The sequence below is a fragment of the Cryptomeria japonica genome, chromosome 3 (assembly GCF_030272615.1).
Source record: "Cryptomeria japonica chromosome 3, Sugi_1.0, whole genome shotgun sequence".
Lineage (NCBI taxonomy): Eukaryota > Viridiplantae > Streptophyta > Pinopsida > Cupressales > Cupressaceae > Cryptomeria > Cryptomeria japonica.
Window position 1 is genome coordinate 553,095,916 of NC_081407.1, and position 25,396 is coordinate 553,121,311.

General features: G+C 37.1%; 1 protein-coding gene across 1 annotated transcript in view; it reads right to left on the bottom strand.

The window, feature by feature from the left end:
* Positions 1-16,909: 16,909 nt before the first annotated feature.
* LOC131029890 (glutamate--tRNA ligase, chloroplastic/mitochondrial) overlaps positions 16,910-25,396 on the bottom strand; it is a 52,372-nt gene continuing 43,885 nt past the window's right edge. The window contains exons 4-13 of the mRNA XM_057960550.2: positions 20,413-20,595; positions 20,186-20,304; positions 19,987-20,035; positions 19,769-19,870; positions 19,575-19,677; positions 19,123-19,186; positions 18,730-18,844; positions 17,845-17,945; positions 17,398-17,554; positions 16,910-17,286 (exon numbers count right to left, since the gene is read on the bottom strand). Coding sequence (XP_057816533.1) covers positions 17,044-17,286; positions 17,398-17,554; positions 17,845-17,945; positions 18,730-18,844; positions 19,123-19,186; positions 19,575-19,677; positions 19,769-19,870; positions 19,987-20,035; positions 20,186-20,304; positions 20,413-20,595 — 1,236 coding nt within the window. The 3' untranslated portion in view covers positions 16,910-17,043. The remainder of the gene's footprint in view (positions 17,287-17,397; positions 17,555-17,844; positions 17,946-18,729; positions 18,845-19,122; positions 19,187-19,574; positions 19,678-19,768; positions 19,871-19,986; positions 20,036-20,185; positions 20,305-20,412; positions 20,596-25,396) is intronic.

Below are 25,396 nucleotides of genomic sequence, written 5' to 3' on the forward strand. Positions count from 1 at the left end.
AGTCCAAAAAATTGTCAAACTTTGACAAATTGTTTCTTGCAATCTATGATGCATATGATCGATTTGTTTGAACCTATAAGGTCACGTAAGGCTCATCTAAAATGACCTATCTCAGTTTTTGATGACTTGAAACCATTTTCAAATGGTAGCATTCTTTCACCTGCTACAAAAATCGTCAGTGGCATGCAGTGCGAAGTTGCAAGATAGGCTAGATTTGATTCCGTTTGTCGTGGGAAAAAACCAACATCATGAACGCATTTGGTTGGGTAGAGTTATGCTATAAATTCTCTTGTTATGCATCCCAATGCGCCAGAACGTCGAGAGCCATACCCTACTGGTGCGATCTCTCAAGTTCCCTGAGTCCAAAAAATTGTCAAACTTTGACGGACTGTTTCTCACAATCTAAGACGCAAATTATTGATCCGTTTGAATCTATAGGCTCACATGAGGCTTGTCTACACTTACCTATCTCGGTTTTTGATGACTCGGAGCCATTTTCAAATGGTAGCGTTTTTTAACCTGCTACAAAAATCATCAGTGGCATGCAATGCAAAGTTGCAAGATAGGATAGATTTGATTTTGTTCATTGTGAGCACAAAACAACATCACGAGTGTGTTTGGGTGGGAATTTTTACGCTGGGCATGCTCCTGTTGTGCCTCCCAATGCACCGGAACGTCGAGAGCCATACCCTACCGGTACGATCTCTCAAGTGCCCTGAGTCCAAAAAAATGCCAAACTTTGACAGATAATTTCTTGCAATCTAGGACACATATGATCGGTATGTTTGAATATATAGAGTCACATGAGGCTCCTCTACAATTACCTATCTCAGTTTGTGACGACTCAGAGCCATTTTCAAATGGTAGCACTTTTTCACTTGCTACAAAAACCGTCAGTGGCATGCAATGCAAAGTTGCAAGATAGGCTAGATTTGATTTCGTTTGTCATGGGAACAAACCAACATCACAAGCATGTCTGGTTGGGTAGGTTTACGCTAGGCATGCACCGGAGCATCGAGATCCATACCCTACCGACGCGATCTCTCAAGTGCCCTGAGTCCAAAAAATGCATATGACCGATCATGGCGTCCTCTACAAGCCCATTCCTACCAAACTATTCTAATGAGAGGGCCAAAACCAACCCGACTTATCACATCTCATAAACTCAAAACCCTTAAGATATTCAAAACATAGTCACATATATTCAAAAAATAGTCACAAAACATAGTCACATATAATCAAAAAATGTTTTGCAAATCATCTCATCGGCTTTTATACAAAATTTGGCATTTAAATATGTGTGAATCAGCTCATCGCCGTTTAAATATACAAAATTTAGCATCTAAATATGTACAAATCAGCTCATGGCCATTTAAATATACAAAATTATGCTCTTAAATATGTACAAATCAGCTCGTGGTCATTTGAATATACAAAATTATTCCCCTAAATATGTACAAACTAGTTCATGGGCATTTATATATGCAAAAAATGAATACAGAACAATTCGCCGATGAGATATACAAAATTGTCAAAATCATTCTACCTTGAACTGTCAAATCAATCAAGTGAGCCTTTTGGATCGACTCTAACCCGTATTGTGTCAAGTATTGCCTCGTGGTCAGATTGATGAACTTTTCATAAAATCTTGTTATGAGGTCTACCATGATACTTAATCAAATGAATATTTGTTCCAACAACAAGGTTGGAGAAATGAAGAATATGTTTGTGTGTTTCAAAGTCCTCGAGAAACCAAACATCAGAATTATTGATAGGGTATCTCCTAAGCCATGTGCCTATCACGACAATAGACCCTACTCGATACTCAATACCCTCTCCATCAGTGATTGAGGTTGTCAATTTTCTCTTAGGCTCAATACAACGACACAAAAAGTAATGTGTTCCTTCTTCATTGTTCTCTTTTGCAACAATTGCATACACATGACCTGAATATTATAGAATGATAAGTAATACCAAAAATAATGTTTGATGTAACAAAATGAGCCAAAAAAAATTCCTGCAATAAAATTTACCAAAAAAATCACCCGGTTCCACTAGGTCAGATACATAATCAAAATCAACTAATGCTTCCATCTGGTTCAACTGTAGTGCTCTGGGAATTTGATAGCATTCAATGGGAACCAACGGTCCACAAGACCATTTGTCAAACCACTCTTGTGATTCACATTCTTTCCACAAAAAATAATACTTAAAGAGCAAAAACATACAATTTGTCTAGTATAAATTATCAGTGAACTTGCATTTGAACTTCGAAATGAGAGAATGTCACTGGATCCTTCAACTATACAACAATCTTGATAGTTTCAATGCCAGATTCAGTGGTCAACTAAAAAAATCTATGAACCATTGACATACCTGCATTACTTGGTCCCACTGTAGAGTTACACCATCGCACAATTGTTGTTGCATCTGTCAACTCAACACCACCTTCATACTTCAATTCTTCTCTAGCTAGGGCTCTTTTTACACATGCTCCTGCATCATCGTGATTTCCCTTTCCATGTCCAGCCTCAGTGAAATTCCAAAAATGTTGTACACTGCTTGTCACATGCATCCTACTCAACCAATAGAACATCCTTGTTTTTTTGAATTGCGAGGTGCAATTATCTGACCATATTATGTGTTGCTTGTATCGTATGTTTCTTTCCCTTAAACCATCATAGAAAAATTTAAAGAATCCTTGCACAAAATTTGACGAATGTGTACAAATGTCATTTATGTAGAAGTGATACTCTCTTACAACCTTTCTATCCTCCTCTGTGCTATCATCTGCATGCATGAATGTTATGTGTACAAAAATAGAAACTTGTGTAGAATGGTAATACATAGATTGCACTTCATTTTGAGGTTGTAGTGTATAATTTTCAGCAAAATCAACTATAGATACAATGGTACCAAGAGGAAATGTGTCCTTGCATAGTTTGAATTGCTCATCTAACCACTGAGCTCCATGTGTATGTGTTATGTACCCATAAACTAGTTTCTCTTTAAACGCTTTCATTAAATCACCTACACATATATCATTTTTCACTAACTCACATCTCTTCAATTCTTTTCCATCTTTAACGCCATATGTCATTATCTTGTAGTTTCCAAAAGATACTAGTTTCTTACCAATTTCATGTGTGCTATCCAAATGTAGACATCTTTGCAAATGTTGCAAACCACGACATGTAGCACAAGAACCTTTCAAACATATCATCTTATAATAAATGCAACCATCATCTCTTTTACATAACACATTTGAAATAAATTCTCTTGGTGACTTAGGAGGTGGTTGTATATTGCATTCCTGCAAAACATCGTTAGTGTGCAAAATACAACATATATGACAATAAATATCATAGTGCATGTAAATTCAATATGCATCCTACAACAACACGTGGTGCGTACATGATTAATCTTAACATAAAAAGGTTTTGTCATTTCAAAAAATCTTTGACTAATTCTTATTGAGGAAAATTTTGAAGGAATCTTTCATAAAATTTTGTTTGAATTATATCCAAACAGTATTTGGCATGTGGCTCACGATTTCTAGATCCAAATCGTCTTCTAACAACATCTCTTTGGTTAGGTGAAACCTTTGTGTTGTCGTGCCAAAAAGTTTCAACTAATGTTCTTAGTGCATCAACAACAACCTTGTCTTTGCATGGTAGTCTACCCGAAAATGCCTAAAGAGAATTATTGTTAGGATCATCTATTTTCTCCCGCCTATCTAATGCTTTACGTAATGTTGTTCTACTTATGTTTAATGACTTACTTGTTTTGCTTATCAAATGATCTTTTTTTATTTTCTTGCTCCTTATGGTTGATGTAATAACACGTCTAGTAACATTAGAATCTTTAGTACATGATTTTGAACCAATATCTTGATATGCATCAAATATATTTCTCACAATAGTTCTTTCGCTATTACTTTTAGATGATCGTAGGCCTAGAGTTTTCATTGTCTTTCTAAAATTCAAATTTTTAATCATTTCAACAATTAATTGGCATCTTGCAGTTTGATTTAAGTTTTGAAAATAGTTTTTCCATAATCTTTTAACCATTCTCCTACAAGTTCGTTCATTCATTTTATCGGGCATTGGCTTCAAAATATTCTCATCGATGTCAATTAGATATTTTGGTTTCTTACGAATGATTCTAGGAGGTGTTAGCAGTAGAAGTATAAATCTGACCACTTTCTTAAATAAATATTTAATATTTATTTTAACCCTATCCCCTTATTAATAAATATTATTTAATTAATTTCTTCATTTTCATCTATTTGATTAAATGAATTACTCAATTTATTTAATTAAATTCACCTAGACCTTTTCTAGCCTTTAATTAAATAAGTCACTTTATTTAATTAATTCCCCTTTCTTCCTCTTAATTAAATTTACATTTATTTAAATTAACCCTTGCATATAAATAAATCTAATTTATTTATAAAAATCCCCCCATTTGTATTTATGCAAGTTGCATATATTTTAGTTGAATTAAACTAATTGTATTTTAATTAAAATCCTAAATCCCCCCACTTCCATTTTCCTACATCTCCCACTTGCCTCCTAAACCTCTTCTAAAGCCTTTTAGATTCTTCTAATCCTATCTTAATTAGCTTTAATCCCTCTAAACATGTCATTTCCATAAGTTTGAGGATGTCACTTCTCAAATTTGGAGGAAAATCTTCTAAATCCATTTAAGGCTATATTTCTTCAACAAGATAGCTTGTTGAGTTCCCCCAAATTTGGAAAGACTCTTACAAATTTGTCCCCAAAGTCTTCTTAACCATTAATGGTTAACTCAACCCTCCTTTCATGGTAAGATACTTTCTCTCTAACTTAACCCTCATCTTACCCAAGGGTCTCATCAAGCACTTATGGCTTTGACCCTAGTTATCCTATTAACCCTTGCACAAGAGTTTACCCCTTGGGTAAAATCTTTATCCAATGGATAACCCTAACCTAACCATTACCTTACCTCCTAAGGTAACCTCCATGTCTTCTTAGGCATTTAATGCCTCTTGCATCTCCTCTCAAGCCACCTCTTGTTCACAATTATCACCATTTCATTAGTGAAAATTGTAAACATGAATTGAGTAACTTTCAATCCTAGTCATTGTTAAGAGTATTCAATCTTAACCCTCCATTGCCCTATTTGCCCTATAAATAGAGCTCTCATTCTTCATTCTCCAAGATAGATCCAAGTTTCATGCATCTACATTATAGTCTAATTTACTAAACATTTTAGCTTCTCTTTGTTAAAATATCATCAGAAAAATTTAGAAGCATTTCATTTTCATATCAATAATATATCCATGCTAGTATATCATGATTAGAATAATTTAGCAATATCTTTATCATATCACTATCTTCATACTAGCTTAATCATCATAGTTTTAACACATCATATAGATCTCAGAGTGCATTCATGCATATAGATCACAATATCACTCGTTCTTGGAGTTGTCATTCCTAAGTCATTTGCTCAATGATCTGAGAGCAAAACATTGGCTTTAGGGATCTTGTGAGATAGAGAACAATGGGACATCCCATGGGAAGTTAAACTAGTTCAAATTAGTTTATATACTTGCACCAAGAGTCTCATTGATATGTAGGTTATTTGATCTCGATTTATTCATTTTAATCACCACGTTTTCTTGCATACATTTTTGGCGCCCACCGTGGGGAACGTCCCCAAAAATAACATCTTTTTGTGTGCAATTAGAAGACAACACTCACATCAAAATTGCAAACTAGCACATCCGGGAATTTATTTAGCGCATCTGTGGCGAACTTTAGTGCATGTATGGCACTGTTTAGCGCATAGATGCCATAACTTAGCACATTCTATTATCTTTCTGGCACATACATCTTTCTTCTTGTTCAAACGCATAGGAGCATTGCTTTAGCGCATTCAGGCAGCATAACAACGTGTAGGTGCTCTCTTTTAGTGCTTCTGCACCATACTTTAGTGCATATGTGTGAAAGTTTAGCACGTATCTCTGATAAAGAGAAAATTTGTAACAGAGTCGGAAAATTTAGGCTTGTGAAGCCCACCATTAGGATTTAATTTTTTTGACTAATTGTGTGCAGGTTCTAACATTTTTCAGTGCAGGAAAAGGAGGAGTTAATTGGTTTTATTTACTTTCTTTTATAAGTTGGTAAAAAGAACTCACTTTTCTTTTTATTGCAAAAGTAAAATGAATCTCACTTCTCCTTTTGGATGCTTAAAAAGAACTTCATCATTTCTTTTTGGTGCCTAAAATCGACTTCATCTTTCTTTCTTGCATGATTAGAAAACAAAAACATTTTTTTTCTTTTATGCAAGATAGGATCATCTTTCTTTGGGCTCTAAAAAGAACAAAACAAAATTTCCCATTTTTGCAAAAAGTTAAAATTGAACATCATTTTCTTTTGGTGTTGATTAAAATGAACTTCATTTTTCATTTGGGAGTTTAAAAAGAAACTTCACTTCATTTCAAAAGAGCTTTCAATATTGCAAAACCATTGTTATTCATTTCATGAATTTACTTTGGTTGACCAAGATTTCTTTAAGTTCAAAAATTTTGCTATCTTCACACATTGTTATATTCGGATAAAAAGAACATCATGTCTTCTTGGAGCAATATCTCCATCTAGTTTAGACAATTTTGAAATGAAGGTTTAAAAATAATCCTTGTCTTTTGTGTTTGTGAGGTGATAGGTAAATGCTCTCACCTTCAATGGGTGATAAAAAAGCCAGAACCACCTCTTTTATGCTTTCTTTTAGTTTTATGCATTAACACCTTTAGAAGGCCAGCCCTCCCAAGTTTCCCTTAGGGTGCCATTAAGGTCGGTGACAGGGGAACGACCTAAGTGAGAAATGACTCTATCGCCAAGTATTACAACCCACTGTAATCAAAAGGGGAGGCTGATGAAAATCCCCTCCAACGGTTTTGCTCAGTGATTAGCCTTCCCTTAGTATCTTTAAGATACGTAAATCCTTTGTTCTAAAGGTTGGGAAGCCTCTCAAGGGATTTTATCACTGAAGACCGAAAGAAAGCCTGATTATAAACCTTAGCATTAGAAAATTTGAGTTGGGTCGGTTACCAAACATTGGCAATATTATAGTGCAAGGGTGGGGAAGAATCCGCCCCCCAAGATCACTCACCATATATCTCCCAAAATAACTACTCAATTGTGAAGAAATTCACTTTGGGTTAAATTCTGGACAAAGGCAAAAAAATGGGTGCCCCCTAGGGGGTGACAAGGTTGTTTGAGTTGACGGGCTATCGAGACTAGTAGGCTATGATATTATCAATGACCTTTGAATAAAGAGTCTGTTTGATCTGTCTTCTTTGTATCCAAGCCACTGAAAACATTAGGGATTTGAAAACATCCTCAAAAGATCATAGACTAATTGTTTAGCATAGACAAACTGTTATTACTTCTATCTATTGTGTTTTCAAATCATTTTATGAGAAAATCATCCATCAAAGCACAAAATTCATTTCTCAACATCTTAGCAAAATCATCAAAACAAGGTTATTAGGACAGTTAGCGCGTAGGAGCAACATCTTAGTGCATATCAACCATCAGATGGCGCATTCCAACCAACAATTAGCACTTCCATCATTCACATTAGCACATGACTAGTATCATATTGGTGAAAACTCAGATAGCGCTTGCCAACATCTTTGTAGTGCATAGGAGCATCAGCCTAACACATCTGAAACATATTATAGCACATTTGCATCAAACGTTAGCGCCTCAAAGGGACATATTAGCACATAACAAATTCAACAATTGTGTTATCAAACAACAAAAAACAATGCATTTGAGAAGCATCATAGCACATCTGGATCATTCTGTAGTGCTTTGGAGGCATCCTTTAGCACATCAGGGCTTTGTTCTAGCACATGATCAAAATTGGCAAAACCGTTTTCAAAAACCCTAGCATACTTTGTTTCAATCTTTCTATTCTCATCACAAAGTTATTTCAACTGTGTATTAATGTATAGAGATCCTAAATCTTCTATCTTGTAGTCAATATAACTAGACAAATCACCTTTGATCAAAACTCCACTCGGAACTTGTGACAATGCATTATATGACACAATTTGTTTAGCCTCTATTACTTCCATACGCTCAAAAGTAATCATTAACCTCTCTACAGTCTTTGAAGTTGATGCCATTCTAAATGAACGGGATTCAAAGCAGGATGTTCAAAGAAATACCTTGTTTCGTGCACGTTGCCCCATTTACCGGTTGAAATGCCCAAGTGCACACCAGTTTGTTTTTCTGCAACCTTCAATTCAACTTAATTACACAAATCATGAAGCAATTCGGCAATTAACAGCAAAAACAATCTTTCTCACGTCAGCAAGCACTCCAAATTTCTGTCTCGAATGCGTTAGGATAAAAATGACAAAGTAAAACTCGCATTTATCCTTTTTACCTATTGCATTTAATGCTCGCCCGTTATGGTTACAAACCCTAATTTCACTGCTCAAGGAGAAAACCAGTTGATAACATATTAACAAAAAGTTACCAAAATTTCATGTTTCAAAATTCTTTTACCGCTCATTTTTCTCAAGGGGTCCGTAGGTAATTTGACCGTTAAGCTCCCCTTAGCCATATTAAAAGGCTTAAGTCACTAGTGCAGGGTTCTCTTCACTGGGTGAAGGAACAGTTTCTTCTCCAAGTGAGTCATCACTTTTCTTCTTCCAAATCCGATTCATTTCCTCTCTGGTTTCTTCAACATTAACTTTCTGCTTTCCTTTCTGATCCTTAGAAGAATTGATTGGTTTGCTATTTCTGAATCTACAAAATTTTGCTAAGTGCCCCGGTTTGTTACAGTGATAACAGGCCATACCAGATGATCTCCAAGGTCCTGCATTTCCTCTTCCTATTCTTCTTCTGTAGTTCATAGCCACATGACCAAAGTTATTACAGATGGTACAAATAACATGTGTTACCTTTTCCATCTCAAATGGACTAAACCGGTTGTCATAGGAGCTTTGCTATTTAAGGTTTATCCGGTTGTCAAAGTTCCTCATCCGGTCACCATTTGGTCTTGGGAGCATGTGTGGTATAGGATTGTTTACTCCATATCTGCACTCAACAGATCTATGCCCATACATTCCACATGTGAAGAACTGACCTTCAAATTTCATGGACACATACCTAGCATTAGTATTGTAACTTGCATTTGTTTTAGGTTGGTCTCTACAAACATTTGCAGTGTGACCAGGTTTATGGCAAACAAAACAAACAGGTTTAAAGACCTTCTTACTGGTAGGCTTATTGATCTTAGGAGCAGATTTGTTCTTAGGAATGTTGCTCTTTGTACCGGAGGATTCACCTTTTTCAGATGTGTGAAAACCAAGTCCAAAGATATCACCCTTCATTCTTTGTGATTGAATTTGTTCTTCCAACATGGTAGAACTTCTGTTGAACTTCTCCAATTTCTCATTAGCTTCAGTAAGCTGTTTGGTGAGATCTTCATTATGCTTTGACAGGTTCTCTCTCAGAGATGATGCAAGTTCAAGATTTAGTTGTAGGTTCTCCTTTTCTTCTCTTTCAGTAACCAAATGCTCATGCATAGTGACATTTTCCCGCTTGATCTTTGCAATCTCTTGATCTCTTTCTTTGATAAGATCTCCAGCAACTCTTATGGCTTCCAGTTCCTGACTCATGCAGATAGTGAGACCTTCTAGCTCTCTCCTCATATTCAATTTCTCACCGTTTAACTTTTAAAATTCCTCTACTAAAGCATCAATATTGGCTTCGTCTGAAGAACTATTATCAAATATCTCTAATAGTTGTTCAGTTAGCTCTCTCATTTTGACTTGTGAAGCTTTCAGTTTGACCCTAAGGGTTTCAAGCTCATTTCTGCTAGCTTCTAGCTCTCTAGCCATCTTGAAGTAGCTCATGTCCCTCATGGTGGTTTCAAGGCTCCCTTCTAAGTGATTAGGCTTCAAAGAAGTTTGGCTCTGATACCAATTGATGGACTTGAAAAGCACTGAGAAGGGGGGGTGAATCAGTAACACCAAAAATAAAACTACTTCAAACACTAACTGGTAGATGAACTTAACAAAGCTTTTAAACACAATGCATGCAATCCAAAATGATATAACAACATCCACAAAAAGTAAAGCATCCACCATAACACAAGTGTTTGTACATGGAAAACCCAAATAGGTAAAAACCACGTGAGATAGAACTCACAAGTTAACTATTTGCAGTAATAGATAACTAACCGGTTAAGGTTTACAAAGTGCTCTGCTAGGAGCGAATCTTGTTAGAGATCCCAAAAATTGATTAGAAGCTTATATCCTGTTAAAGGCAGTACCCTATTAGGAGTAACCTCAGTAAGGATTTCTGAATCCAAACTAATGGATCACCCTGTTAAAGGATTTATACATTGAAGCTTGTTAGAGCTTACCCGGTTAGGGGATTTGATTCTGTTGTAATCGTTAAAAACAACAAGAATGGTTTGATATGTTCTGAGTAGCACAATACTTGCTTGATCAGATCCTTCTAAACATATTCAACACTGCTCTTCTGCATACTCTACAACTTAAGTCTTTTTCCTTTCGCACATAACATAACACTTTCACTTGTATCAAAATATTTCATTGCGATGTCAATATATAGACCTTATGATTTCATGTCGGCCTTAAGAAATCATAACACAATTTCCTAGGTGCAGTGTATCTAGACAAGTGATCATAACTCATCACAAAAATTACCACCAAGCAGTCTGTGCAAGTAACTCATCACGAAATTACCAAATACCGGTTGGAACAATCAAATACTGGTTTGAGTAAAACATATGAACCGTTGTCCTTGAATCTCTGCTTGATCTCCATCTTGATCTTCATCTTGATGTCAACTTAGTATAATCACAGGTTGTCTCTAATGCACATACCAGTTGACACAAAGTACCGATTAGAGATAAACCTCTAACATACCGGTTGACATTGTAAACAATTGAAGTTACACCGGTAGTCAATATAATCGTGTGTGTGTGTGTGTGTGTGTGTGTGTGTGTGTGTGTGTGTGTGTGTGTGTGTGTTCATCAATGACAACATATGATGAATACATCAAGACAACAATAGATTACTAATAATTCAATGTATCATATATACAATTTTATAAAAATATAACATGTTAACCTATATAGTCTAATTAAAAGGGAAAGATGAACCCAAAAAGCCATTTACACCTCTAGTATCCTAGGGTTTGCTATAGCTTGATACAAGCACATACACTATGTCATTAAAGTAGAAACTAATAGAGTTGATTTGCCATCCATTAACCCTTAGAGAAAAGATAATGTAGCTAGCAAATCTACATAGATTTCGAGAACATAATGACATATAAATCAATACTTCAAAAACATAAAAGAAGAAAAATAGAAGAAAGACAAATAGAAGAGGAGAAATGATGATATGCATGGGAAAAACGCTTTCTAGTGAAAAAATCCCCACTCCAAAGCATCAAACCAATATTAATTTGAAAAAAAATATTTACAATACACTTGTAAGCTCTAAATCTTTACATGGAGTCTACATCTCACTCTTATAGAGGAAATATGATAGCATAACCATGCAAATAAATATTTTCCTCTCCTCTCTCAATCCCACATCAAATACATAATATATAGAGAAATACAAGTTTGAAGTAGCTTCAAGACAAAGCCAAAAGAGAGGGTCGTCCAAATCCTTGTGACATATTTTCCATCCACTTGTAAGCATGCAAATGGCACTTGTGCATCATTTTCTAACCCCTCTTACATGCCTTCAAACTTAGGTACACATTTTGTCAATGCAACATGCCATCTAGCACTTGTACAACTTTGATAAGAATCCATCATCACCTATCATAAGAATTTGTCATGTACAATAATGACTTACATAGGTTTCTAAGATGTCGACGCATGACAAAACATCTCTACAAAAGTAGGATGCCTAGATACCCATATAAGGATAAAATGTATTCTTGTCATCCTTCATTTCACCCCCCAATGCGAAGATAACTCACTAATGTCATGTCACACTAGATGACAAACTACAATGAGTAAGAAATTACAATTAAGGCATTAAATAAATAATACAATGTTAGGAATGTTTAAGGTTGAGACACCTTAATCCCCAACGCTCTCCCACTTGTTGAACACCTTACCATGACCAATCTAAAAAATATTTAATTGCAAAGGGCCAAACAAACAGATGCATCATAACCATCCATGAAATCGCATGAATATATAGCATGCTCTTGTGCTCCAACAATATATTTGAAATAACATATAGTATCTCCACTATATCAAGCAAGAACTCTCTCATTCTCCAGCATACTAGCTATGATGAAAATGAACAAGCCAAGGTAAAAAGGCATCGATCCAAAGAGCACAAGCATCAAATCCAGGTGATAAAAAATATACAAATTGTTGTCACAAATCACTATGCTCACAAGCTTTATTGAAACATTAATATATACAACTTCAAACCCATTACCAGAACACAAATCTAAAGTTCAAAAAATCCCCCCCTTAACAAGATTGAACATGAATGTTCCAAAATAGTTAGAAAAACAACCAAAATTGCTTGTTAACATTCAACCAAAAAAACCACATGACTGGAAAAGGCAACCACGACAATTGCCAATCCATTCAATCACCCATGCCTCAGATATATCTAAAACATTAGAACTCAAACCAATAACATGTCAACCCATAAATTGCAATCACAAGCTCCATGTATAAAAGCTATCAATGGAGGATGTATGTATATAGGAACTCCCACTGCATGGGTAATGTCAAAACTAAAAATAAATCATGGCATACCAAGTCTACCAATCAACACTTCTATCAAAAATGTGTCAAAACAATTAAACCGTGTACTAACAAAGAACAATCAAAATGACACACACATGCAACACAAACTATTGCATAATCTTTGATAACATGTAACCATAACTCTTCCAAGTCCATCACAATAAAGCACGTGACCACAAACCTCTAGAAAGTAGCTATTTAACAAGGAGAAGTCATGTAAATCATATCACAGTCATGTCCTTCTACAAACACCTTAAAGTGCTATGTTGTATCAAGTGAGATCTCCTTCACAAGGTCCCCAACAAAAAACCTCAACAAAACCCAAACGTTCAATCTCATTAGGTTAACAAAAATTATATAAGATACCATTGTTATGGATGTAAGTTTCTCCAAGACAAGGAAGATCAAATCCAAAGTAATCATTTTCAAAGAAGCAAATTATCCTAATAAAATCATCTCCTAATATCCTCATAATGACATCATAACTCATATACACAAGGAGATAATCATGTTATTTATCTCTCAAAATGAATCCTCCAGAACTAACCATCCATCCATAACTAAAGATCCATATCTATGAAAGACAAGCATAAATCTTACCTAAAAGGAACTATGGACAATACCTCTCAAGTGATAAACCACTGAGTAGACTATTACTGGGGAATCAAAATGCCCCTCCAAGATATCCAAGTCATCATGACTCATCCAAGAACAATATTCTCTCAACTCCATACCAGGTGAAAACACCTCAATCTTCCCATTGAAACCACTAACCATCTCAACACATGTCTCTAATCACAAGAGAACTCTAGTTGATCAATCCAATCCAAACTCCAAATGCAACATAGCATCATCATGAAGTAATCAAGAAAATAATCATGTACTCAATACAAAGAGAACCAACCAAGATTAATATCATAATCCCAACCATCGAATCAAGAACATAAACATGACACCATGATTGAAACATCTCCTCCTAAGAGATCACATGCTCTAGTATGAACATATCAAATAGCTATATCATGCCAAAACTCTAAACTAGTAATCAAGAGTATACCAAGACATAATAACAATCATCATATCAAACAAGGATCACCTACTGCCAAAAACAATTCATAAACTGACACCTCAACCAAAGGCTTCCAAAAGTCCTCCATGGCTAAATAAGAAGTCAAGATCTTCAATCACATGAAGATAAATATCTCCTAACAATAAAATTGTGAATGTGAAAGAACTCTTCTGCTACAACAAGATCTAAGATCTCCTTCAAAACATCTGCAAACATTAGGGAAGATCATCCATCACCAAGTAATGAATTTACAATCACTACCCAAGCTCCCAATGCACTATGATACCGAGCTTTCCAATTATCATGATAAAACTTCCTCCTAACCCAAAGATCATCCAAGTTTACAAACATACAACTGAAATATCAATAACACCAAAGTAAGACCAATATCTCCAAGCCAAGAGAATAAACCACTACTGTCAAAATCTCCCATTGAATGTGTAACTCTGAAATTTAACCATGTTTGACATGACATCATGATAACCATATCATAAATGAAGATCATCCATGCCTCTAATTCAATCAAATACCACACTTGCAATATCTACAATAGTAAGTAGATCAAGATCACCAAAACTAGAAGATAAACAACATGATACAAGTCCTAGCATACCAAAAATAAAATCTATCCTCTCATCACAAAATACCATACCAATGTACAAATGACCACAAACAAGGTCAACTAACAAAGTTTGCATCAATGTTGAATCAAACCTTGTGGATATAGACAATTCACATCTATGTCATCCCACTATAATCAATAGGTTGCACATATCTACCAATCACATAAGTCGTAGATCCAAATTGAAAAATACAAACTCATCGTCGCAGTTGTAAACTTCAAACTGAGATATCAAAGAGGATAACCTATAAATTTTCATGACAAACACCAAATGAGCAATAGATCTGATTTTCCAAACAAATCCACAACTGAGCACCAAAGTCAAGGAACTAAAAAGCATTCTTGCAAATCTAAAAGATTGTCTTCATCTATAAAGCTCTAGAAGTATGAACACAATCTTTTCCACAGATCTACAAAACACATATTTGGTAGGCATGCAATAATTTCAAAACCATCTATGTGCAACTATGAATCCACCATGAATACTCCATATTTACACAAACCTGTAACTTTTAGTAGATTGGGATAGCTACAAATCCTTCAGAGGTGTGACAGGTGGAAAGTCAGGTCTTCACCAAAATGTAGGTAAAACCACTAATTTCATGGGATTAACCCTTCACACTTAAAAGAGGAATAGAAACCAATAGATCTAACCACAATTAAATTAAAGAAAGGGTTGAGATGCTGATTGGATTCATGTGCTTGATTCCTCTTTTGGAGTCAAATTTATATTTGAATTGCAAAGTTGGATCGAGAGAAAATAATTAGGAATTATAGCAAAACAACAATGATTGAGTGTTCCGAATTTTTAAGACAAAAAAGTGAACATAATTGCAAACCAAGTTAGAACATGAGAATCTAACTTCAATTTTTCTAGAGAAGTTTGATATTTTCATTAATTGATTTTAAAACTATATTTTCATTAATTGATTCATAGACAATGATAGCTATGCCACACACTAGTCAACTGTGTATATAGTTAGTGTCATAATGTGAGAGAAAAATGACAAGAAAAAATTAAGGGATATGAAAGATGAGACAACATGAGATATTTAGACACCATGAATTTGGGACCGACATACCCTAGAGAAACCCCTTTCATATACAAACTCCAATTAAATGTGTTATAATTTCACAAACTAATAATTTCACCAACAAATTACTTTGTTTTGAAAATTGCATACAAGATCTACACATTGATGTCCTATAACCCTAATCACTCTCAAGGATACAAGTAGTCATCTATCCAAAACATGCCAATAAGCACCAAAAACAGATCCTTTTCAAATCACTAATGGAATAAAATTGAAAAGATAACTCTAATTTAGCTAACCAGTGGGCAAATTTTAAGCGTTTACTTAACCTTTTAAGGTTGAATCTCTATTTCAGCCTCTACTTTGCATGGAAGTTAGGTTTAGTTGGCATGGGTTTCTCATGATCATAAAAGTTTTCACCTCTTCATTTGTTTATCATATCTCCATTGAAAATCCTAATTTACCCTTGTGAGCATCCCTAATCTTTTCCAACCTTTCATACTTCTATGTGGGGTGAGAAATGTTCAAGACATTCTCCTTTGGCTTATTGAATCTCTTCATCATCTAGAAATATTCATTCTTCAAGAGCCATGTTTTTAATTCTTCCATTTCACCTTATTGTGGATGTTTCGTGTTAAAATTAATCAAGACACTTTCGATAGCACTAGCTGCTCTCATAATGGGCATAAATATGTTAAAAAATTGTCACGACATACAAACCAAACAAAGCTACACAACAATGAACACAAAAGTCATGCTTTGATGCCAGTCTAATATGTAATTAGTACGGATATTCTATTACTTGATTCATCAGCACAAATCTTGTAGATAAGTTGTCCCTTATGCGAATGAAAGAAAAACCAATCGCTGTGACATTAGCAAAAAGAAAGAATGTGGTTTATAACAAGAGCTAAAAAACAAAAACAAATATCAGAACAGGGTTTAACCTCAAGAAACCCAAATAGGAAAAAAACTAAAATAGGGGAAAATTTCTCCTCATGCAAGTAACTCCAACTATTATAGGTTAATTGCCTTCTTGAAGCCTTCATGGACGTTCTTTACATAAAAAAACATGCACAAACACTCATACAAGGTCTTTGACTCACTATTACTACTTAGTCACAATCCGTTTCACTAAAACACCCAAGAGAGAGTAACAATACAACTCTCACTCAACCAAACTGAACCGCTCTCATTACAATAACCTCTTTTCTCTGAGCACAAATAAAAATAAAAAACTGTTCTTGACACTTGAAAAAGATTAAGCTGCTCCATTGAGAACAAGAACAATATGCTGCTTCTCCAAAAGATCATTCTATAAAACTAACCAAAAGACAGATCTGAAAAAAAAAAATCTAACCACCAACAGAATCCCATGAATAGAGGGAAATTTCATATAGATATTGTAGAAATTTCAAAAAAGACTAGTTATCATTATATACAGTCCACACATCTGACTTTTGAGGCATCACTGTCACCAAAAAAGTATTTCAATGTGAAATGACCTTTACACTTTCATCAGCACTAGAAACTGCCATTTTTTCCTCTGAAAATATTTTTAAATCAAGTTCTCTTAGAACATGAAGACGCTCTTCCAATGTAATAAAACCTGCAGATGATGCAATGATTCCGGAATTGCCTGCTTTATGTAAGAAAAGAATGGTGGCTCCAATGTCAGGACCATGAAGTTTGCCAGTGAGTATCACACGCAATGGCATAAACAGTCTTTTTCCCTGCAATCATATGCAGAACTGCTATTAAAAATGTGCTTCTAAGGAAATATATGCCTAAAGGATCAAAGTAGAACATTCTTGGATGACCAATATTATTGTGTGTGCACACACCTTTCGCTTCAATGCCTTCCCAAAACTCTTAACCCAGTTTTGCCAGCCAGAAGGACCACTCTCAAGGGCATTTTGTAAATTTCCACTATCAACCTCAGACAATAGAGCTTCTATAACTTCGACAAGATTATCATTTATAACTTCCTTTCCTTCAGGACTGCAAAGGTTAACAACAACAAGAGACCCAAAGTTCTTAATTCTATATAATATCTGAAACAGCTTTATTCTAATATTTTTCACTGCTTCCCACTAAATTCAACTTGATCATAAGTTTGATCACAATTTATAACATATCTAATCTGAAAAGGAAGTATCATGCTCAATAACTCAGAAAATATAAATGCTCAAATATAAGATCACAACTTACCCCGAATCGGCACCCATGGAATCAGAAAGTTTCTTAAAATCAATAATAAACAAGCAGCTAAGCTGTAACCTATGTCCTACCTCATTAAAGTAGATTGCAATGGATATGAAAATAAATCCCGAAGTGCTTGATCTGAACTTGGTACCAAGTCAATCGCATCCTTTAACAGCTCTGTTGCTTCCTGACATACACAATATACATGAGTTTTCCACTGTCAAGAAAAAAAAAAATAACATAAAATAAACAAAACTCCTGAGACCTAACTAATACATTCCTTCCGAATCACATTTGACAATGACTGTATCCATAAGTCTGAACTGTGCTTATCAGAGTTTCTGGAACCGGGTGGGCAGCAATAAATTTTCAAATATCTGGGGAGGGCTACTTAAAATATATAAAATAAATGTTTAAAATTAAATTACCAAAAACAAACAAATAACTTAAACAAAATAAAAATGGATATTAAATAAGTGAGTTTAGGGTTGGATTAGGGTTAGGAACATAGATGGGGCTCCATTTAAAATTTGGATGATGTATTAAATGTGTTTGTCCCTAAGATAGTTGATTGATGTCTTACCATCCCCAGGATGTCTCTCTAGTACATGCCAAAAAGAGGGGTGGCGTCCACAAGCTTGGGGATGTAGTAATTTTTGACACCATACCAGGCCTAGGGCACACCTTTGTGGTATGCTTGGAATTTATAGTTCATATCAAAACAATGGACATTTAGCTCTTCATTTATAGCGGGACAGTAAAACATGAATACTTAGAAAGGGAATAAGCTAAAATAATCTCCACAAATGCATACATGTTCTTAATTTGAGGAGACCAAAATGGTTTTATGGTTCAGTTCAATCATGCACATCAAATTCACCATAAAGAGAAAAATGTCTCCTCAAAAATATCTGTCTTAAACAATAGAAAAAGTATAGGAGTCAGGCTTTGATGAATGTTAAACATATTACATGTATGAAAGAACCCTCAGATTCAGACAGAATGCCACTTTTCTTCCAATGCTCTCCTAAAAGCTTGGCTAACTCATCTGATGGAAGGGACCTCAAATGCTGCCCATTCATCCACCTGTCAGGAGAAACATAATATCATAGACTGAGTCAGTGAGTAATAGTCAGAGAAACAAGAAATTCCATGCGTAGAAACAAGGAATTCATATCACCTCTACCTTCTGATAAGAAGAGAAACGACTGCATAACCTAACCTAACCTAAAATGCTACGCACAAGGTTTACAAAGAAAAACAGATGCTTCTATAAGAAAAGTATCATGGATAAAGAAACACAATAGATCAAAAATACCGAACATATAGATATTCCATAAGAATGCAAGAGAATAGACATATACCGTAATTTTGCCAAATCAAAGATAGCTGCACTTTTCGTAATTCGATCAACTGAAAAAATTTTTACTGCAAAAAGAAAACTTAGCACTACAATAAGTGAAGGTAACTTTATTATTTCCAAACTCACTTTCCTCCAAAATATTAACTGGCTTTTCATAAGGCCAGAATCTGATCAGGATAAAGAAAAATCCAAGATCATCTCATAAAATCTAATCAAGTCAATGAAATAATCAAGGAATGAGAAAGGAGGCTTATGAAAAAGTAATATATCTATGTACTTGCATAATAGGCCATTAAAGAGAAGTCAGCAGGAAGATGCATGTAAATTTTTATCCAAGTTGAAATCACACAAACTAGCATTAAAATGTTATGTTTTTGCATGCATTGTCGCTGGGAAACAAGCTAATACTGGGATTATGGTATGAATAACATAACAAAGAAAACAGGGACCTACTCAGTTGTTCAATGTTAAAATATTCTGCTTCTGTGCCATCATTCCATCCCAAGAGGGCTAAATAGTTCACCATTGCTTCGGGTAAGTACCCCATCTCTTTAAACTGCGAAAACAGAAAATCTCATTAACTACATGCAATTATGTTCACAATAATCATTTCCATTTGAAAATGCAAAACATGATGGACAACCAACCTGTCCCACTGACGTGGCACCATGCCGCTTAGATAGTTTACTGCGATCTGGGGCAAGGATCAAAGATACATGTGCAAAATAAGGCATTGAGAATCCTAAGGCCTGCATAAAAAAGTTATTCTCTTTTTTCAATTATGTTCGCAGGCATAAGATAAGATACTGCAATATGATTTCTATCCTTTTAAATGCAAGCTCATCTAGAAAACTTCAAAACGTACTTTGTAGATTAGTGCCTGCCTCAATGTGTTTGGCAAGTGTTCCTCTGCCCTGTATTAAAAATGGCAAAAAAGCATTTAGAACAACAAAAAGAATAGAGACATGACAAATCAGCTGTTATTATCTAATAAGTTATATTATATTAACCTGCTAGCATGCCACAACTAATTGAACTTTAGACAAAGCAAGAAAGTATTTAACCTTATAACATGAGAAATCTCCATGGTTGCATCGTCCACAGCAACACAAAAATTGTAGACAGGCTGTCCATTACTCCTCATAATTACAAAGTCACCAAGTGTATCCAGATTCCATGAAACCTTCAATGACAATTTGAAAATTGCTATCAGAACATTACATTTGACTATTTACCAGACATAAACTTCTCCATGTTCATTTAACCATAGGGGCTGGTACAATTGACTTACTTCACCACGGATAAGATCATTAATTTTCATGTTCCCTTCTTTAGGAACTCGAAAACGGAATGTATATGGTGTCCCCTTAAGCAACTCTTCCTGAATTTCTTCATCTGTAGCTGAAGCCCACTTGCCTGTATACACTGGAGGCAACTGCTTCAACTTAGCTTCCTCCCTCATTCTATCTAGTTCCTGAGATTATAATGAATATGCTTCAGTCTTGAAAACAAAAAATCAACTAACCTTATATTGTTTTTTGTTAAGTATAAATCCAAGCAGCCTGGATCGTTCAAGACATGAATTTTAAAAATGTATGTTATATAGGATGCAACAAACTCTATAATTCAAAGCCTGGTGATTGAGAAGTTCAAAATTGAGATTTTGACCATCACATGGTAATATGCATACACAAATTTGAATACTTACATATACTTAGAAAACAATCACTGACATTGTATACCTTTAAAAGAAAACAAATATTGCTTCTTTCAATATGAAAAGACTTGAAGTTGCATAGTGTCATCAAAACATTCTACGACTAAGTTGATTTCATAAATCTTTGTTTCAGATTTGGATCCTAACTTGCAAGACCGAGAATCCCAATACAGACTCATAAATAAGAAGAGTCTAGTCACTGCTAAGACTCTAGAATGCCCGCTGGGTTTCTCATTGCATTCATACAGAGTGGTGTTCAATTCAAATGTCAAAACACAAAACTAAATGAAAGAGGCTATGAGTAAGGTCATAACAACATTTTGGAAGGGAATAGACTCTAGGCTTTAAGAGTTTGAAAACAATGAATCGCCTTCATCCTCTCAAACTGCTGTGCATGGTTGCCATAATTTTGAGATTTAATGGGAATGTAATAGTTTGTTATCGATCCTTTTTGTTTAACTGCTTAAAGTTCTTAATTCTAACCAGTGGATGCACATGTTAAAGGAGGAAAGTTGGAATCAAACCAGAACTATTTCATTATTTATCCTTTGTTATTAAGTTATTAACTGCACTCTACAAGAGAAAAATAACCCAGCCACCAAATTGCAAATAAGATCATATTGCGCTTGTACATGTTGTGTATAACATTTATACACCTTATCATTCTAAGTTTACCTTAGTCTAGCTAGGTAGCTCGGGTTAGATTATTATGATTATGGAAACAATTATTTGTAATATGGATAATTCATAGTATTTTCCCCATGCAGTTGAACTAGCAGACAATCCTAGTCAGTACTCAACTCAGCACCCTAGTTCACTCCCTAATTTAACTCAATGTTAAATTAGAAGACTAATTTCGCTAAATTCATCCCATGAATTTGCTCTTAATCAGCTTCAATCAGAGAAGCAAAAACTAGGAAAATGGCCTAGACATTAGGCTATGCCAGTTTGAACCAACCAGCTGGTTTTCAATCAATTGGGTTAGAAGTTTCAAATAACTGTGGTTTTTTCAAAAGCCTTGTCCTCTTTGTTTACCACATACGGGTAAACGATTAAATGTAGATAGTAAATGCACAGGAAACATAATGGAAATATATTAAATAACCAGCCTCTGTATTAATTCAACAGTCCATGTACATCAAGTGCTTATAACATTACATCAGACACAACTATCATGATGCCACTACGAAGGAACGGTATGCAATATATAATACCCGAAGGGGTGCGACCAACCGTCACGTCCAACTGCCCTTTGGGACGACTAACCGACTGTCGTAACTCATTATTACCGACGACAACATAAACATAATATGACAACATAACATAATGATTATTCCCGGCAACATCATCCCCCCCAAGAAAAGAAGTCGACTCCGAACGACTTAATACAAAATAGAGATGAACGGCAGGAACTGCTGACGCTAGTCGAGCGTGGAACTCATACACCTACTGTGTCCTTGCCTAAAAACCCTTTTCTGCTACCATCTGATGCTCAAGTGCGGATCGCACCATTATTGCTTCCTTTGACATCACAGTCCTCCTGTGCCTAAACCAAACTTGTTTGCAAAACACATTTTTCAGTCTCAACCTCCACCAACTGCTACTCAAATGATGTTGTCTCCCTAGCCAATTTGTCCTCAATAGCCACCCGCGCTGCCCTCTCGGCATCCAACACCTGGGTACACTGAGCTGAGTCTCATGCTACTACTGCCTCCAACCTGGTGGTCAGCTCCTCCCGAGCCCTCTATGCATCCACCAAGGCAACCTCACGTCCAGCCGAGACATACTCTGAGTTCCTCAAAGTGTACCATTCGTGCCTAGAAGTGGCCACAACCTTCGGGCACAAAGGCTAGGAGACGCCTCAAATCCTCCATCACACTCCCCAAAGTTTGATAACTGAACTGAATAACTCTCAGGTGCAGTATGACTTCGTGTTCTTGCAATGCCTTCCCTCAAACTCTGTTTGTTCGCAACCTCCAAATCCGCCTCCCTCTATGGCTTATGGCTTCCCCGCCAATGCTTAGCTACAGGCTTCTTTCTCACAATATGGGACAACCCAACACTTACCGTGCCTTCTCTGATGCCCTTCGCCCAACTCCAACAAGTGTACTGTAGCTCAAAAATAAACTGGGGGTCTGGGGGCAGTGCCCCCAACGGAGTCGAGGGGCAGTGCCCCTCGCGGGGTCTGGGGGCAGCGGCCCACTCTAATATTTTCAGCGTCCTGGCTCCATTTTTCAATCTGGTCGTCGTCGTTTTTTTTTTTTTTTTTTTTCCACTGTAATGTTCCCGATGGCACCCTGGCCATACAACCTCCTCGTACGGTCAATCAACAGCACTGACACCTCCAATCGTACGGCCACCTTCTCGTGCGGTCAACACCCCTCCACCATATGGATCACCCCATATGGAATACACGACCAACCGTCTACCATACACACCGTACGGGCCTCCTTCTGCACGCCGAACGCTTAACTACCTCCTCGATGGCTGTGTATGCCTTTCCTGTGCTTGTGTGCTGCGTTGTTGGGTGGAGTGCGTGTTTGTGTGCCTGTGCGTTTGGGGCTACTACGTGTTTTATTTCTTGCGTGGCCGATGGTATCCACCGCACGGTGGTTTCCACCGCTCGGTGGTCCACTGTCGGTGGTCCCACCGTCGGTGTTGCACTGCACGGTGGTTCCACCGCCAGTGGTCCCACCGTCGGCGTTGCCACCGCACAGTGGTACCACTGTACGGTGGTCCCACCGTGGCTTTCTTCAATTTTTTTATTTTTTTTTCCTAAGTGTCTAGATTAGTGGTACCACTGTGGCTTTCTTCAATTTTTTTATTTATTTTTCCTAAGTGTCTAGATTCGGCTAGGGTTTCGTGCCTCTGGGATCGCCCTTTCTCGGTTTACCTCGCCCAAGAGTTTCCCGCTTTGGTCCCGTGCCTCTCGAGTCGCCTGCCCGGCCTCTCAGGTCCCCTTCCATCCTATCGGGTTCTCCTCCGGACTCTCGGGTGTCCTTCCGGCCTCTTGGGTCCCCTGCGCGCTTCTCGTGGTAGGGTTTCAATTTGGACCTGTTGGTGGCAAGTCTATTTTCAATGGCCATCCAAAGACTTGGAACCACAAATTCTATAGGGACCACAGTCTCCTTCCCGTACATAAGAAGAAGAATAATAAAGATTTTGAAGGTTGTGGCCTTCCACACAGGGTTCCAATCGTTGCCGACACGAATGATCTTCGGATTATCTACGTCACCGAGGTTTGGGGCGTCTCCCTTCCAATATTCTTTGTATTCCGCCAGGTACACCTCCTCTGTTGCTTGCTCTGGTTCCTCTACTTCGAGCCTGTAGCTTTGGAACATTTCGTAATCCTCCATCTGCCAGTGGAAGAGCCCGTTCAATGACCCCGTCTCATCCTCGGAGCACTCTCCTAGTTTGAGAATCCCTTTGTCGTTGGGCTCCCTGCAGCCCCGTCCTTCGTTCCTCAGGTCGCCTTCTCCTTCACCCTCCAATTCCGAAGATGATGCTAGTTCCTCACTAACCAACTGTGTCTCGAGGTCTATGATAAACTTCCTTCCTCCATTCTCCATAGACAGAGTGTTCTTCTTCTAGTTGTGGGTGGCCTTGGCTGCCACTAGCCACCCTCTCCCTAAGATCGCATCATACCCTTTTTTCTTTAGTGGGATTACCACGAAGTCCAGTATGAAGGGTTGCGTCCCGATGGTAACTTGCTGGCCCATCAGTGTCCCAATGGGTTTGATTCCATGTTGATCTGCTCCCAGTAGATTGAATGTAGATGGCCACAGCGTCGGCTTCCCCAGCTTCCGCCAGGTTTCTTCTGGAAGAACATTCACTCCTGATCCGCCATCGACGATGGTATCGGTTAGAATGGTGCCAAGGATACCCATCTCCACAATGGTCGGGTTCCTTCTAGTGTTAACTGCCAACAGCATGGGGTCTATTGCAGACCCCCCAGGAACATCTGTGCGGTGGTTGGTATTGGTGCGTGGTTGGGAGAGATTATTCAGCAACGTCGTTCGTAATTGAGGCATCGTCTGGAGGAGGTCGTGTACCTTCACAGGCACCTCCAGTTTTAATTTTAAAATTTGATTTAGTATAGCATCCTCCGCCTCCGATCGGCTGGAAGTACCCACCATACCCTTCGCCTTCACCCTTTCTCGTGTCTCTTTCTCAATTTCTTCCTGTGCTTCCCGTACCCTTCGCTTCTCTGTCTCCGGGTCTGGGCACATTGCATGTCTGGCTTGGGCGCAGGTTACGGCCAGCACTTCCTCTTCTTTGGTTTCCTCGATATTGAGCAAGTTGACGCCGGACTTCGGGCAGGTGGCGTCTTCGTGGTCTCCCGGTCCGCACCATTTGCACAAATATTGTGTGGTCTCTCCCTTCGTGCAGTCTTGGGCAAAGTGCCCCCACTAGTTGCACGCTCTGCATTGTACCATCGGTCGACCTTTGGAGTCGTATTGGATCTGGCTCCTTGTATTGTTATTGTTGTTTCGTCCTCCCCACCGGTTATCTTGGTAGCCTCCCAATGTTGCATTGTTGTTCGCCTGGGAGCTGCCGG